General features: G+C 37.6%; 1 protein-coding gene and 1 long non-coding RNA gene across 4 annotated transcripts in view; one reads left to right on the forward strand and one right to left on the reverse strand.

Moving 5' to 3' along the window:
• Positions 1 to 18260, reverse strand: part of gstcd (glutathione S-transferase, C-terminal domain containing) — a 32042-nt gene that overhangs the window by 3650 nt on the left and 10132 nt on the right. For both annotated transcript variants that reach the window (XM_077604996.1, XM_077604997.1), the window contains 5 exons: positions 17101 to 17194; positions 5796 to 5911; positions 5561 to 5605; positions 5361 to 5489; positions 672 to 805 (listed from right to left, as the gene is read on the reverse strand). In XM_077604996.1, coding sequence (XP_077461122.1) covers positions 672 to 805; positions 5361 to 5489; positions 5561 to 5605; positions 5796 to 5911; positions 17101 to 17194 — 518 coding nt within the window. The remainder of the gene's footprint in view (positions 1 to 671; positions 806 to 5360; positions 5490 to 5560; positions 5606 to 5795; positions 5912 to 17100; positions 17195 to 18260) is intronic.
• On the forward strand, positions 591 to 17478 carry LOC144077338 (uncharacterized). Of its 2 annotated transcripts, none has more exons than XR_013301005.1 (6): positions 591 to 840; positions 3125 to 3223; positions 7041 to 7262; positions 8816 to 8973; positions 9612 to 9704; positions 15823 to 17478. It is a non-coding gene; the product is annotated as an uncharacterized LOC144077338 (long non-coding RNA). The 2 variants fall into 2 exon arrangements; XR_013301004.1 differs by lacking the exon at positions 591 to 840 and adding an exon at positions 2466 to 2632.

The following is an 18260-nucleotide window of genomic DNA, read 5'->3' on the forward strand; positions in this document are numbered from 1 at the left end:
GCTTCAAATCCACCGATGCCTTTGAATTGTCAAGCAAATAGCTAAGATAGGCTCCTCCCAAAAAACACAAAAATAAATCCAGAACATCAACTAGACCCCGTTGACACAATAACATCCATCATCCGCTGCTAGCTCTTCCCATCTCAAATGAATTCAACGTCTTAATAAAACTCCCAATTCTGCTATCTCAGTTGTACGCCTTAAAAAAGGAGAGACAGTTGGTGACGGTTCCGCGTGCTTGCGGCTAATTAAAAACGAAGACTTTAAATAAACTAAAAAGGAATGTCCTTTCACAGATCATAAAAATTTGTGTGAAGTGCCTGGAATGTTTACACCTACACAATACGAAAAAGAGATGCCAGAAGCTCACCCGAAGGCCAAAATAAAATAAAATATAAAAAACTACTTTCACTGAAATTGAGTCGGGCAGGTGCGGTGGTGTGTTTTTATTAACACCGTCTTTCAAATCTTTTTGAGCCTGTTTTTTTGACACTATGAGACCACCATCATTATCAACATTCTTCTGTTTAACTGTTGTGTTATTATTTTCTTCTCTTTGACAGCAACAGCCATTCCTACGACAGGGTGAGGTCTAACCAAAATTAGCGTGTCACATTAAAAAAAGGGAATAAAAATTGAATTGTGAGGGGGGAAAAATGGTGGACACAAACCTCCTCGGGAAGGTGAACTTGATGGCGTTCTGGATAAAGCCATAGCAACAGGGACTGATGACGAAGGCGGCCTTGGCTTGAATGCAGTGGTCCATCACCATGTCTGTCGCCACGCCACACGCATGGAGCGCGACCTGGTACCAACAGAAAAACCAGGCAACTAAAGCAGGTACCTTGAATGCATCGCCGCGGCTGTTTGTGGGGTTCCCCGTTGTGTGGGTAACCTGGGCATGATGCCCAATTATAATATGAGCTATAAAAGGCTGAATGTATTTCTAATTGTCATGACCTAGAAAAATATGCCTTTTATTTTTACCCCATTTTTCAGGTAAAAATGTTAGCTAGTCATGAGACAGCTATAAAACAAAAGATTATATATATATATATATATATATATATAACTACTATGCGGAGATTTATGAATATGTATTTTGAAATGATTATTAATCATCAATTTTTGTATACATAGATGTTTTGTATACACTATACAGTATTTTTATTTAAAAAAATATTAAAAACAACTACTCGCTGTTTATGGCATAACACTCTAAACTTGATAATATGTATAATAGCATTACTAACAACTAACATGGTAAACATGAGTCTGTGGAGTCCCTCCGAAGCTCTTTTAGCAATAGACTACGGCACCCTCATTGCAGGAAGGAGCGCTTCCGCAGATCCTTCCTCCCATCAGCTGTCAGGAGGCTCTTTAACAAAAGTGTTAAGACCTACTGTATGTATATATATATATATATATATATATATATATATATATATATATATATATATATATATATATATATATATATATATATATATATATATATATATATATATATATATATCAATGTTTTTTTACTACCTGCTGCCGTCACACTGACTTTAAATGGGGTTTATTTTGCGCTATTGCGCAATCTGAGCAGTTGTCTCCAAACCATTGGGAGATGGCCCCGAACCAGTCCGTGAGATGTTTGATACTGGACCCGGTGGAATGAATTATATATATATATACATGTATGTGTATGTATATATATGTGTATATAAACGTACATGTATATGTGTGTATATATATATATATATATATATATATATATATATATATATACACGCTTATTTATTTATATATTTATGCATGTATTTATTTATTAACTTACTTATTACCTATCTATTTATGTCCAAAATGCCTTTCCTATTTCTGCATCCTCACCCTCTTGCTACTGTGACAACGAAATTTCCCGAATACGGGATGAATAAAGTTATCCAATCCAATAAAAGATAAATACATCATTGGAAAATGTTTTTCAATGAAAAATATATAAAAAAGAAACTAAGTTTAAAAGTTCGAATAAGATAATATATACTATTAACTAGTATGCCATTAACAACTGTGAATGTTCATCTCTTAGTGCCATTGATGGCCCCAAACGTACAAATCCATTTTGGCTAAAATAGCTAGCAGCGATCAAATGCCTTCAACATATGAAAAAAAACATGTTTTGAGTCTTTTAGCAACACTCACCATCCCCGTTTATTTACTAAATACCCTAGGCGCAGTCAAATCTAGCAATTAACATGAATAGCAAATAAATAGAATAGCTTAAATAAACAGAAGCATGAAATTTAGGATGATACTTTATTCATTCAGTTAGAAAGAAGCTTAGGGGAAAAAAATGAAAAAAATCCAAGGCTAAAGTGCGGAGGCACAAATGTTCTTACCAGGCACTAAAACGCCCACGTGCTTGGAGAGGAATAATTTTTGCACATTACTGCCTACCAAGAAGAACAAATGTCGAATAAAACCCACAATATTCCAAATGAAAACAGCGTTTTAACTGAGTTACGACACTCGACGGGCTCCATTTTGACCAACGACGACAAACAGCAGATGGTCTAACAAGATGGCACCTAACGAGCATTACGTGGGAATATAAAACACACATCTGTGCCACTGAGGGTACTTGGTAAGTTAAATAGAATTTTAGATAACCCTAAAAATGTGAGGGGCTGCGGAAATCCGACAATGGCGACTCCACCAAGACGGAAAGGAAGGGAAAATGCGTTGACGTCAACTTGCCAATCGCAAACAGACGGAGAATTCTTGGCAAAACTCGGCTTCATGTGAAGCCGACGCGCAAACGTTCGGAGAATTCTTCTTCGGGCGTTACGCCATTTCTGCGTGGCCAGGTTTGAAATGGATGGCGGATGTTTCCGCCAAACAATCGCACACTTGCAAAGCTGCAGTCTTGGCAGCGACAACACTGTGGAAAATGCCTAAGTGATGAATGCAGATGCAAGACAAATGATGGCCAGCTTGTGTGCGCACAGCTGATATGCCGGGCAAGCATATTTACCCCTGCCAAAAATGTCGAAACAGTTTCTCAGCCCATCCATTCTCGAGGCAGTTTTTGTTATTAGTCTGGTTGAATGATTTTAAGAAAGATTTTTTTTTACAGGCTGAGACGACACTTTCTTCAGAACAAGAGCGAGTGCACCATTTACAACAAAGTCATATTTCCAAATATGACGTGGAAATGAACGCATACAATTTGCAGGTATGTGATTAAGAGTATGAGATTCTTGCGATGAATTAGGATTAGTTGCATTTTTATACACATAAATGAAAAATAAATTCAAAAGGGAGTCATCGTAAGATTCCATTCCTCAACTTTGACTTTAATAATCCAAGATTAGACCACCTCTTCCATTTCATATAACATATATTGTAATTTGTTATCAACCCGTCTGTGTATTTAAAGCCAGGTGTTTTCTTGTATGTTTCCAGTTGCATTTTTATACACACAAATTAAAAATAAATTCAAAAGTGAGTCATCCTAAGATTCCATTCCTCAACTTTGACTTTAATAATCCAAGATTAGACCACCTCTTCCATTTCATATAAAATATATTGTAATTTGTTATCAACTCCTGTCTGTGTATTTAAAACCTGTGTTTTGTTGTATTTTTCCTGTTCAAGTAAGTAATGTTTGTCCTCTTCGTCGGTTTGCGTCTTCTCTGTTTAGTTTTTATTTTGTTAACTTTGTCCCAGTTTTAACTATCCGTATAGTTATATTTTTTCACAGCCTAAGACAAATTCATGACAAAGCTAAAGATCACTGCCAAACTTCTCAAAACAGATTGGACGTCTATCCTTGTCAATGACTCTGAACATGATCATGCCAGTTAAAATGGAGTTTATATCACCAGCTGTAAATGGCAGTAAATAAATTCCCCTCAAAAACAGGATAGCCTCAGTAATAAGTGGTTCGCTTGTATTTTCAAAAGGACTTTGTCCAAATATCATCAAAGATTTGGCCATAGTTTAAACCCAAGTGTCCTTTAGCCTTCCATTTCGTGGGCCTTTCAGTAATAACAGTCTTGCGCCGTGCTCGACAGAAGTGGCGCGCGCTAAAAGGCTGGTGATTAAAGCGGCACTTGAGGAAATGAAAAGCTCTCTCTGAGTGCCCTCAGACAGGAATGATCACTGGCTGGCATTTTACCACAAAACCGTGAAAAAACACACCTTGGGGAAAGCCATGCATCTTAGACATTGACACTTGGTTGCTTTGCATAATCATAATGACACACAGTCAAGCCGGGACCTCCGCCAAGGACGAACAATCCTTATCTGGATCGACACCAAATTGTGCAGCTTCGATGGTATCCACCTTTTGCATTGTCTCATTAGGGTCAATGTTTTATTCATTTACAAGTTGAATAAAAACAACCTTGAGTGGTAAGAAGCCAAAACAAACAAACTTTTGGAGAGCCTTGAATCCTACTTTACACCAGACAAATTACCGTATTTACTCGCATATCAGCCGCTTTTGTTAGACAAAAAAATTATGACTGAATCGAGGGTACGGCTTATATGCGCATAAAACATGACATGCACGAAACTCCAAGTTGACGGCGCCATGTCACAATGACGCCATGCCGCAATGGCAAAGTGACATCATGACGCAATGGCAAAGTGACGCCATTCCGCAATGGCAAAGTGACGTCATGACGCAATGGCAAAGTGACGTCATTACGCAATGTCCAAGTGACGTCATGTCGTAAGCGAATGCGGGCGATACAGCCATTTATTTCAAAATAGAGAAAAGATAAACAGATAAAACGCTAAACAAAATTAATTTTGACGTTTATGAATGAAATTCAAGAAAAAACGTATGTATTTTGCATTCATGGTAATATATTAATATTATTTTTTAATAAGATTTACTAGTTAACAATTGTAATTTTCGTACACGAAATGTTAATATTGTGGCCGACGTGAACAAAAATATGATATCTAAGTATGTGGACACAAGGTCTTCACGGAATTAGGTTGTTTCTTTTATTGCTAAATATTGTCACTTAGAATATACATTGTTAAAATTAAAGAAGATAAATAAAAAATTATCTGCATGCATGTTTGCTAGTAAATTACTTAGCTAACAACCGAACAATATAATCTTAAGAGCTACAGTTTTTTGGTTGATTCAGTAAAATTTGGGAATAATTTGGTTGAATCTTGTTGGCTTATTGTGAGAAATTGTCATTAATACAAATTATAGTTACTAGGTTATCTACTGGGTTTGGCGCGTAAAAATTATGATAACTTTATCTGGGACAGTCATTCATGTGAATTGGTTCAAAGAAAAATAATCTGTATGGCATGTCATAAATTGGCAAATTAGATCCACTCACCCCAACCTGAAAGGGTCCAGTAAAATAGTCCAGGTTGGCCTGAATGAAGCCAATATTTTGGAGTCCGAGCTCAGCACTGCGAAGATGCGCCCTGATCAGAGATTCTTCCTTGTTTTCTATGAGAAGAACCTGAAAGACCAAAACTGTTAACTGATGGAGTCTCACTTTTTTTGCTATTTGACAATTTCATCTGAAGTTACCTGACACTGAGGGAGGGCATGAGCCAAAACAATCCCCACGTGGCCCTGCCAGCAAACCATAAAACAGTTATGGACAGTAATGCCTTAAATTTCTAGCATTTGCCCTCAAGTGAAAATATAACTTGGGGTCAAGTAAACAGATGATGCTTAAGAAATAAATAAAAATATAAGTTTGGCGGCTTCCACACCATTGTCGGAATCTCAAAATAAGAAAAATAAATAAAAATAAGCTCACTGTTCCACTGCAGAAATCCACAACAACGTATCCTGGCTTGGCTAGTTGGGTCACCATGGCAACCAAGTTATTCAGTTGCTGCCTCTTCCTAACTGTGCGGATGTTTGACATTTTCCCTGGAAAAGAACACAATTTAATAGCAAATTATTTTTTTTAAGATATCTTTGTAGCTCAATGTAGTTCCCCTAAAAGAAGCCTTCTATAGTTCGACACGTGACCGGACGTTTGGTCGAAAGACGTTTGGTCCCCGGACGTTTAGTCCCCGGACGTTTGGTCGAACGGACGTTTGGTAGAACGGACGTTTGGTAGAACGGACGTTTGGTAGAACGGACGTTTGGTAGAACGGACGTTTGGTAGAACGGACGTTTGGTAGAACGGACGTTTGGTAGAACGGACGTTTGGTAGAACGGACGTTTGGTAGAAGGGACGTTTGGTAGAACGGGTCCGCATGCAATTGATAGATTTTAACATTGGGTGAATGGGGATTTAATGACTATTATTTAACATTGAGTGAATAGGGTTAGGGTTAAACAAATGAAAGTCTCTGGACTTGCGAACCCGGCGACCAAACGTCCGTTCTATCAAACGTCCGGTCAACCAAACGTCCAGTCGACCAAACGTCCCGTCAACCAAACGTCCGGGGACCAAACGTCCGGGGACCAAACGTTTTTCGACCAAACGTCCGAGTACCAGTTTGACACTTGTTAATAATTCAACTATTGTTCGCATATGCGTTCATTTCAACTATCTAGCCAACCAACAACAGCAAAAAAAAAACGTAGGCACTCCCTCAGATGAATTAAGAACTCGTGTGTTGATGACCATCCAATATTTAACAATTATCACCTATTTTCATTGGTAAAACTGGAAGAAATCTCAGCGGAATCATTTTTTTATCCTTCGTAAACTTTCATGCGAAGATAAACAAAACAAAACATTATTCATTTTGCTTATCTTCACATGAAAGTTTACAAAAAATAAAAAGTGGAGCAAACATGGAGAAGCTAGAATTTGACCAAATGCCAAGCAGACAAACAAAAACACATCGCAGATAACATGAAAACGTTACATTTGATGCAGACTGCTGTAAAAGCTTGGTGTTTACCACTTAGCAACATTCTACATCTAAAAATGGCAGCATTATTACGCTTCTCTGAACCTCTCCGTTTAACAGGAAAATAACAAGCAGCATTCGATTTATGAGAATCTTCCCTGACGCATCCCGCACTGTTGTTGGGTTTGCAGGAGAGGGTTCGGGGGGGGGGGGCGCAAGAGGAGAGTCCATTAGCCCAGGCTACGACTCCTGCCACTAAACCCTGAGTGCCTCCATTAGCCTTGGATTCTGCAGGAGTGGCCAGGGATTTATCAGCCAACTCCATCACCAGATTAGAATGTAAACACGACATGGAACTGAAGAGCCTCCTGTTCCTGAGCCTCTCCACGGTTACGCTGCGGGTGTTAAGACAAGTGAGCAATGTGAAATTTGAAGATTAAGGCCACACTCCAGCTGGACGGGGTTCATTTTTGAATGGTGCTGATTTAGTTTGAAGATCACTTCACATTTCAGTATCTTACAGATGCAAAAAAAGTGTTATAAAAAGCCTGCGTCCAATTATATCTGGCAGGCCAGATGCAAATTAAAAAGGGATTTGAAGAAAATTCATTCTAATTGGTAGGTGTGCGCTCTGCGGGAGGGTAAAACAAGTTCTCCCATTAAAATAATAATAAAAGAAAAACACCAAGTTAAATAACAGCCATCAGTTTTGAATGGACACCAGTTGCACATTTGGTAATTAAGACATGATATTACCCCAGTTACCCCAAATTTTCGATAAAAACAATAAAAGCATTCAAGTGTATGAATTTCTTTCTTCATCAAATGAATTTTTTTGTATGATCTAAATAGTACAACTGACACGAAAAAATCACTGTTGAAAAAGGAGCCTAAAGAAGACCTAATTTTAGAAGTAATGTTTAAGTAATTAGCAACTATTTATAAATGATAGATGTCTGATTCCGTTCGAACTTGGCATTCAAATGGATTGAGCATTTATTGCTATCAAATTAGACAGATTAGCAGCGCTAAAATGAAGTTGAATTGCAATGCAGGTTTATTAGGCTCCAAGGAAGCCCTCTTAAAATGCAACAGTTTCTGTTTCATGTTACATGTTTTACTGCCAGAGAGGAAAAATATGCGCCTCGGAGTGTCACCTGTCCAGTCCTGAAATATGCGTTGTCACATAAAACGAACACAGGATTGACGAGGCTGTTTAAAAGATGTAATTCTACCAGTCAGGCAAATCTGATATATAAATAATTCACACAATTCAATGTATAAACATAACTGTCAACCTTGGCCAATTGCTCCCCTTATTAAGGATTGCAATTGCCCTTATTAAACGATAAAAAAAAACGTACAAATGCAACGCGACACATATTTACTCACATGGGGCGCACTTAAAAGTCTAAAATTTTCTCCGGTGCCCAATCAGTATGCACTAAATTCAAGATTCTGTAAGTGTAGGTCTATGACACTGACAGCTCGACTGTTTGGGTACATTGCTTACTGACGCACTATATTTATATAGTGAAAAGGCAGAAGTGATTGACGTGCGTGCGTATAAGATGCGCAACAACATTAGCAATCGACGATGACGTTTGCGTCTGCTACCAGTGATCGAGACGAGCCGGATTAGAGCCAAAATGGGAAAGACGAGATCAGTTTCCCCCCAAAAAACGTACTTTAAAATAAATATTTTTTCCCGTTCAAATCTGTTTTACGGCGTACCCAATTGGAAATGATCAAAAAAACGTAATAATGCAGGAAAATCTTATACGTTGGCAGATATGTAAAAAAATAAAGGCAGAAAAAAATGTATGAACATTGTAGCAATATGTATTAAATAAAAACTAACATTGTGGCTGAATTTAAATGCAGTCACTTGTTTGTGAAAGCCAGAATTTTGAAAATAACTAACCAAAAGTTTGCTTTCACTGAAGCTATTGCTGACATTTTTCAGCGTCCTGGTGAAAGGCCGCGATGACAGCCTAAATCGCGACGCTAATGAAGTCAAAACGAGGAAGAAGAAAAACTCCCCGGCGTGCATCCTTGGGCGCCTGTGGAATTTCTGTCAAAGCATGACCAGACGGGCTGCGGGCGAAAGGTCGCTTTGTGCAGGTTTCAGCGTGTACTTTTCTCGTCTGCGAAGCGTGCCTTTAAAAACCCATAAAACTGCATCACGTCCATTTATCTCAGCCAAACAAGTGACATCATCCATGGCACTAGTTTCCCGGATTACATCAGATTCAAATTAGTTCCAAACATACCTCATTTCAAACGGATGTGGTTGAATCAGTAGCCAATGAATACATGTGCAAGTGTTTTCATACAAATATTTACTGTGTAATAGCAGTTCGTATCACCATTCACAGTTCAATCCCAGTACTATACTTTAAGGCTATTATTGCGATTTATGTGCATCACTTATGATGGAGCTAACTTACCAATGTCATACCAATAAGTATAAAATAAAAACTAATATTGTGGCTGAATTTAAAAGCAGTCACTTCTTTGTGAAAGCCAGAATTTTAAAAAAAATGTCAAAAAATATCTATTTATTTCTGAAACATTGATCAGCGCTAAAGTAAACGTTTTTACATTTGAATAACATATAGCTTTTATTATAATATTTTCTCAGATTTTAGTGCAGAACTGCTTCAGTGCAAACTAGCTTTAATCCAAATCTGCTTGTAAACAAGAAAAAAAATCATCTTAAATGATGCAACGCACTCAATAACCATTGCTTTTTTTGGCAGGTCAAAACATTAGCTTGATCACAAAGCTCCTCCTCCACTGCAAGATTTTGTACAACAAAAATTCCAACACATCAACAAGCACTGGCTCTAGAGGTGAGTGTGTAGTTCCCTTGAAAAAGATTGCATTCAGCCAAACCACCATCTCTGTCCTAACCGCACATACCTGGAACTCAATACCAATTATCATACATGAATTCCTGTTTCTGAACCTCTTCAAAAATCATCTTAAAGCCTGGCTCTTAGACGAACAAAATTGCGATCAAACTAGGTCTACAATGTATTCTGTGTCTGTCTAGCTTCTGCAAACAAGGAAATTTCCCAAATACGGGAAGCAATATAGTTCTAATCTAATCTAATCTAAATTCAAGCATTCCAGGGACGAAAAAAACAAAAGAATCAAGTTAGAATAGTGCAACATAACTTATGTCACATCCAACAATACTCCGGTAGAGCACTGTTTTTGTTTGGCCTGTCAGTGTTTTGGCTTTAAATTCTTTTAAAGGAACACAAGTTGGTCAACATGCTCAGCTTTCAGCACATTCCTTTGTGTAGTTATTTTGTTTGTGTTTCCTCGTAATGAAGAGAACAGTACTGTTTTCAACCTCAGGGTTTCTCAGCAAAAACTTGAAACTTTCGATGCATTATCCTTCAGCAAACGTGCATTGTCACAAAGCAGAATGTCTAAAAATGATTTGTCAAAGGCTCAAGACCTCGTTCAATGCCTGCGGGTTATTTTTCTTGTCAAATTAGCAGACAAGAAAACAAGGAATGCCTGTCCAACATCCAGTGTTGAGAAGAGTCTTAAACTGTCAAGAGAGACGCTCTTGAGAGCCAAAATGCATAATTTATTCATGTTCATGATGGAAAAATAGTAGATATTAAAGGCAAAACAAAAAAAAGCAGACACTATGATAATATTATCCTCCTTTTGGATAAAATTGACTGTGCGCGTTAAATTCATTCCGTCTGGCAGTGCTATTCTGAAAATGTCAACACTCTTGATTTTTGGGTTTGGAATCGATTCGTTCGTTCAGTGACGGACGGTGTGTTGTTCTCACACTCAATACGATCACATTTGCTTCTCCAGGTTAAATAAACTATTGGAGACTGGTCACAAGGTGTCGATTTACCGGGGTCTAAAGGGAAAGTGTTTAGTCTGGAGACCTGAAAGAGCAAGCCTGCCTGGCTGAGGCAGCTAAAACGGTACATGAGAAAGTCACAAGCAATTGGGTGGTTGAAGCAGGCTGCAGAGTGATGATGAATAATTCAATTTTTTCAAAGAAACCTGCACGTTCAGCAATATCTGATGTGAGAAGGTGATAAACAGGCACCGTGCAGTCACATCTAAATTGAACCATAAAAACGGCATTGTGTTACATACAATGCTGCACATTTGGTTTCAGGTTTTACAACAAAGATGGATGTGACGATAAAATTTCCAGATATTCACACCAAGATTCGATACACAAATGATCTGGAAACCACCTGAGGTTGCAGTGGTTCTTTTAGTTCAATTCCCGCTTGATGGTAGTCTTTATGTGTGCTCTATGACTGGCTGGCGACCAGTCTTGGATGTACTAGTCTGCCCCTCGACTGACGTCAGTCAACTAGTGTGTTTTAGTATGAAGATTATTCTATCACAAAGGACTAAAAATGTTGTCGCTCAGTTCCAAATTTGTTTTCCTTCCTGTGGAGAGTACTTTAATATTAGTAAAAGCTACATGAAAGCCAAACAATTGTCTACGAATGAGAAGCCAACACAACCCTTAAAACATCCTGAACATCCAAACCTTCAAAGAAAGACTCCAAAACCACATTTAATGATAGTAGCAACAATGAAAATACAAGTCCAGAAAATACTAATGCACAAAAAGATGCAGGCCTCACTGCTCCAATGCCATTGGAGTAGACTACCCAATCAGGTTCAGTGATTGGTTTGACCCAAGAAATTTCCCAGGTAAGAGGCAATTGAAGTATTAACAAAATGACAATTCCAAATGATCCAATCCTGTCTCGGGGTCACAACACCATTCAAAGAAGCCCTCGTTTTAAAAAAAAAATACCGTTGAAAAAAAATTAGCCCGCTTCAGTGGTACTTACGATACTCATTTTCCGCAAATGGCAATGACACACTCAATATGGCTCTGATATAATTGCCTCGGCACTGCATGGATGATCTGCACTTGGCTTGAAAATGAGGCATTAATCAAGGGCATACTAATTAGCTACAGCCATTATGTGTGTCGTATGGACGATTAGACGAGCAATTACATTAAAATTTATGACGTCCCGAACCGTTATCCCTCTCGAGCTCTGACAACGAACTAGCATTTTTTTCCCCAAAAAAATACCATGAAAAAAATTTGCCGGATACCGAGAAGTGATTTTATTCATATTTTTCTTATCTCAATTCCAGTCCAGGTCACCCGATTTTGACGATCTGCTGATACCAATATCTGATCTGATACCTCGGTTAAGTATTTAAGCAGAGAAATGCATTCAAAACAAAAAAAATCTGGAAAAAGTCAAATATTTCCAAACTGCAGAGACTATCGTGCATGCAGGATGCTATCTTAGCATTAGCTTCCCGCAAGAGCTAGCAGATCGTTCGTCTCTAGACAATCGTTCCTTGCACTTCTGCATATGTTGCAATGTTTTGTAGTACATGTAATTGGTTTTTAGCTCAAAAATTTAAATAGATACGTTTTAAAACCTGATTACGACCCGTAAAAAAAACATTGTTACTGCCTGACAAGAAATGAGCCGTGATTGTGGATTGAATTTTACAAATAATGTTTTAAGATGCAATTTAACGACTCTTTTTAGAGACTACCTATAACCAGAACTACTGATTTGTATGAAATGTGTTACAGTGAGTTGTAGTACACAATTATCTTTCGAAATAAGACCTACAAGTACGATAAGAAAAAATAACTCAAGATAGTAAGCTTGCGACACTTCCTTGGAGAAGGAAACTTAAAGTGTTTCTTCAAATGATTTTAACTTGACATTAAAAGAGTAAATGCAATAGAATGAAGAATTTCATTTCAAAAACTGAAGTGAGAAACAAGTCTCACCAAGTGGGAAAATATTTTAATACCCCGAGACAGCAACAAAGTATTGGTTTGAAGTTCCGATGACAGTAATTTGTACTGTGCCCTGAGGGAATCACATCATAAAGTCAAAGATAATCTGAGGGAAATTCAAAAACTTGACTTGAATCAAATGCAGTAATTATCTCAACGCCGGTTATAGCGGCAACGTGCTTGGGAAGAAGTCACGTTTGTTATATTCAGATAAAATTATCGGATAACTGACGAACTCGAACAATCCAGCTTCACGTTACAAAATACTCCATACTAACTTGTCCGAAAAATAACTGAAAATACATTAATAATTCCGAAAAAAAACCCTGAACATTGTCTGTAATTTCCGGTAGAACTGATCATAGACACAATGTAATAGTAGCCAAAAAAACGTCTGAAAATTCTGTTAAAATACGCCGCACTGCCGTTGAACCCTGTTACGTTGTCCAACCCATTAGAACACTGCTTCCACATTTCGCTGATTAAAATCTGAAAATCGAGGGACCCAAACAAAAAGCGACATCGCTGCCTGTTCAAATCAAGTCATGCTTAAAAAAGCTCCAAAGGAAGACTCGGGAATTCACTGTCGTTTCCCAAAACAAGCCCGGAGGACTCCACCATCGCAGCATGCCTCAACTATGACAACTATGTGGGCTCCTCCATCAGCCTGCTTGTCTTTCCATGCTTTTACCGTTGGCCTTGTTTATCTCGATAACGGTTGTCTCTTGTCAGACTATCCGAGCGTCATCTCATCTGCTGCTGTCACTCTGTCTTTCTAACCCGCGTTAGCTAACCCTCCGCCTTGTGCTCTGCAGCCTCCATTAACGCTGGATTCCGAGACACCCACGCCTGTTTTTCAAAACAAGCTTCTAAACATCACATAAGTCTTCTTTTTCCATACACCAGAGTGCATTTCTACATTTGGACTTTTATATGGAAAGTTTATTTGTTTTTTTTGAGAAAACTTTCCAGAAATGAGTCGATTGCCATTCGTAGTAGGGTACGAAAAACATTTCAGAAAATTACAATGTTAATTTTTATATCGTATGACCTCGATTTTTATCATGATTATTCAATGCTTGGTTTTTCGGTGACTTTTTTTGACTGCCAGTCTTGAAGATTTTTTTTTCTCTCTGGTAAATTAAATTGAGAGTTAAATCGAGACAATCCATTGGCATTTCGACCATCTTTAGTCGATTAAATATCTTTTTTTGCCGAAACCCCAGTACCAGTTTGAGTATCTTGAAGGCCCAAAATCCCTTCACCTGTGAAAGCCAAAAATATATTTTTCTGAAAGCCTATTTTGTGAAATGTATTTGATGAAATGCATACAAATGCTATGAATATATTTCAAGCATGTTGATTAAAAGCACTGCAGCCACGAAAGCATTTATCTGCAGCGCTCCAGATTTATGTATTTTGTGTGTGGAAACTATACAATCAAACAAACAAAATAAATTTGAATGCCCATTAAGTCGTAACATTTGGCTATTCCAACCATCATATTAAGAAAAGATTGCCTTGAGACTTTATATTTCAAAAGGAAAAGAACATTAGATGAGTAAGCATTAAAGATCGGATTGCGTGCGCTTTCTGCTCGTTAATTCCAGCCTTTCTTGCAAGGAAAGAGCATCATCAATCAAGGATAATAACAGAAGAAGATTCACAGAAAGTTAAAACAAGAACACTAGATAGAAATACCGCAAAAGAATGGCATACAATGCAAAATCAATACTAAACTTCCCACCGTCAACATTTCCTGCTCTTGTTACTATAACCATTTTACAGGCAAAGTTATGCAAAATAGACTGAACTAAACAGCTATAAAACTGGAGTACCCGGAGAAAACCCACACAGGAAAGTCGCAACCCACTGGGGATTTGAACCCCGCGTCTCAGAACTGTGAAGCGAACATGCCACCCACTCTATCACCAGGCTGCCAATAAAAGAAACGTAATGAATATTAATATATTAGGAGGTGAACAGGCGGTGATTACTACGAGATAATGACCCACTAAAATAAGCAGCAAAACATCTCATTATTAACATTATTTTTTCTTTTCTAAAGGCCACGCATGGCTTGCTGGGAAATTCAAGCATCAATTAGCACACGTATATTTTATCTCCTCTCTGTGTGACTCCCTCCCCCGACCCGTGTGCTGAATGATGTATTCAAATCCTTTGGAAATAACAGTGTTCGGCAAAAACAGAGCACGATATGTAAATTCATAGAGAATCATCTTATGCTAACATCATAAAATCTTAAAAAGACACCGTTACTAGTACATTTTTAGATATCTTTGCATTGGTGCAAAAATATGGATGTGCCTGTGCTTCTTCAGTTTTTTTTTATGTGTTTATGTTGCAACACAAATCAAAACGTTTCACATGTGAGTTTGATTATGGTCAGACCGTATTTACTCGCATAAAAGCCGCTTTTGTCGGACAAAAAATGATGACTGAATCGAGGGTACGGCTTATATGCGCATTAAAAACCGCCATGCACAAAACTGCAAGTTGACGCTGGCACGATGACGTCCCAACAAATTGGCGTTGTGACGTCACGACGCAAGCCACTACCCCAATACGGTCATTTATTTCAAAATAGAAAAAAGATAAACAGATAAAACGCTAAATAAAATTTATTTTGACGTCTATGAATCAAATTCAAGAAAAAAAAACATGCGTATTTTGCATAAAACGTGAAAAAACTCACGTTCCCGTCACTGCTCGCTTGGTCCACAGCCATCTTATGATATTGACCCTAATAATATGCTTTTGATTCATACAGTATCTCAGAAATACCACTTGTGATGATTTTTCTTCCCTTCAAAGTAATACATTTGTACTCCCTATTAAAACCATGAACATGGAGGTGAAAATTGGGAGTCAGGGGGCGGCTTATACGCGAGAAATTGTAAAATTAAAAAACTTTAAGGCAATTTTAGGAGTGCGGCTTATATGCGAGTAAATACGGTAATGATCGTAAAAATATTCAGCAAATTATTGTACGATATCGTTATGATTTTAAATGGCCATATTGTGTTATAAATATTTTTTTCCCATATCACTAATCAAAATAGTCAGATTGTAAATGTGATGTTTTGTTACACTATCATTTACAGATCTAACCGATGCAAGGTTTAAATGTGGACACTCAACTTGAGGTATTGCAGATTGCAGTATTTCCAATCACACTGCGTGAGCACAATGTACACTTTGTCACCCTTTGGGGCTTTGACAATAAAACGCATTGATTGTGGAAGTAAACACTCATTTCAAAGCGGTAAGTCAGCACTTCTCTCTCTAAAGTTATTGTTTGTAATCTGGCAACACGGACAAAAATATATTCATGGCGTTTATGACCCTCGTTAAAACGATAAACGAATGAGACGTCGGTTGAAGGACCCGCTTGTGCTAGAGTAGTCGTCCTGGTGTATTGTAGGAAAATGTTGCTGCATTAGCGCTGCGTGTGTAGGCGTGTGCGGATCTGAAAAAACCTCACGCGGGGTTGAGGTTCAGAATTGGCTGCTTTTTGTCTCCAGTTTAATTACACGGTGCTAAACACTGTAATACTGCACAGGGAGATGTTAACAGGGCTGCTGATATTGAAAGAGATTAACAGGAACAAGTGGCTGCAAACACGTGGCGGAGTCGTGTGTGGCATATGTGGAGGGCAACAAATTATTTTCTACGGGCCTCAACATTTTGAATCAAGTCCCACTGCCTAGAGTTTTTACACACTAATCAAATGTTAGAATCGTGCCAAAAATGTTTTCCCCCAAAAAATCATATCAAGACACGCAGATCCAAAACTAGTTAAATTTTGCATTAAAATTGATAAAGATTTGTTTGCTTTTCGCCTATTGTGTCCCTCTTGGTTTCCCTTCCCTCATGTGTGTACTTTGTAATCAACCCTTGTCTGTCTATTTAAACCCTGTGTGTTTGTTAGTCTTTGTGGGATCGTCTGCTGTGTTTGCATCATTCTAAATTGCCATGTCATGTTCCAAGTGCCTTGTTTTGGATTGGATTGGATTGGATTGGATAACTTTATTTTGTCCTTCCATGTCAGCTTTGGTTTTGTTATTTGATTTCTAAGTCCTTGTTAGTTTCGTGAAACCACTTCTGCCTAGTCATTAAAAGTTTTGTTAGAGCACTACGTTCCACGTGAAAAGATAACTTTTAAAACGGTTTCCCACTGTATAGTTTTGAGCTGAGGTCATATTGACACAAAGGAAAAGTTGGGACTCGTTGACATTATCGTGCGACGAGTCGCAATACCACAACATGACACAAAACTATTAAATTTCTAGAAGAATCAAAAAAACTAAGCATCACTTTACGCCAATGTTTTAAACAGATTGGTCCCTGGCAGCTAAAGTATTGAGAAAAGTTTTTCGCACCTTCAGTGGGGTGGATGGCGTCCGGTAAACTCTCCCATGGAAGTGACCACTCTGGGCAAGGGTGATCGGAGAAGACCGCTTCAATGCCACTTTCCTATAGGAATATCCAGAGATACACGTTACCATAGAAACCCACTGACAGCCTTGAGCCCAGAGACAAATCCTCCTTTCATGAAAATGCGGAGCATTATGAATTTCTAATTAAATGTTTACCTATGGTGCTCTCCATATACTCGCGTGGGTTTTTGCCCAGTACTTGAAATTCCTCCCACGTGCTAAAACATTAGCGCTAGGTTAAACAGGGACTCTTAAACCGACATAAATACCAATGCATATGGCAACATACCCTGTGAATTAATGGGGAACAATGGAGGGTTTTTCTCAGAAGGAGTTCACAAAAATTGGGTGATTATTTGAGTATATTTAAGGTTTTGAAACAAGTGCCAATTGGTGAAACTTAACCTAACGCTGGGCAAAAATTTGAAAACATAAACATTCTGTTGTTTTAGGTTTGACAACTACACAAAGTACTTTTTTGGTGGTGAATCCAAAAGTGATCTCAGTTTTTCTCCGGCATTTCTTATTTATTGATTATTTATGTGTCTGATTGTTTGTGCACTGTGGTGAAAGCTTTAAATCTCATTATACTTGCATAATGACAATAAACGCATTCAATTCAATTGTTGTGCTACATGCACTAACTTACCTTATTACTCGTGAAGACACAATAAAAAAAACAATTACAGTCGTAACTATAATCAAGTCTCATTATGTGTGTATATATATACATATATACACACACATATATATATATATATATATATATATATATATATATATATATATATATATATATATATATATATATATATATATATATATATATAAATAAAGTTTGTTAAGAGTAGTGTTTTTATTTTAGAAAGCTAGTTGAAAATCTTGACATATTAGAGAAAAAAAACAATTTAGATCCGGCACTGAGAAGTGACCATGGAATAAAAAAACTACTTGGAATGCCAGAGCAACCAGATAAATGAAAAGAAAAACCTTGAAAACTCACTGCACGTTTTTTTTTTTTTTTTTTTGGTGACAAAGTTCACATTGCTTTGAAGTTGGAATGAAACATTCACTAATAAGATTTAAAATTGGCTTCTATTTGC

The sequence above is a fragment of the Stigmatopora argus genome, chromosome 7 (genome assembly GCF_051989625.1).
Source record: "Stigmatopora argus isolate UIUO_Sarg chromosome 7, RoL_Sarg_1.0, whole genome shotgun sequence".
Classification (NCBI taxonomy): Eukaryota; Metazoa; Chordata; class Actinopteri; order Syngnathiformes; family Syngnathidae; genus Stigmatopora; species Stigmatopora argus.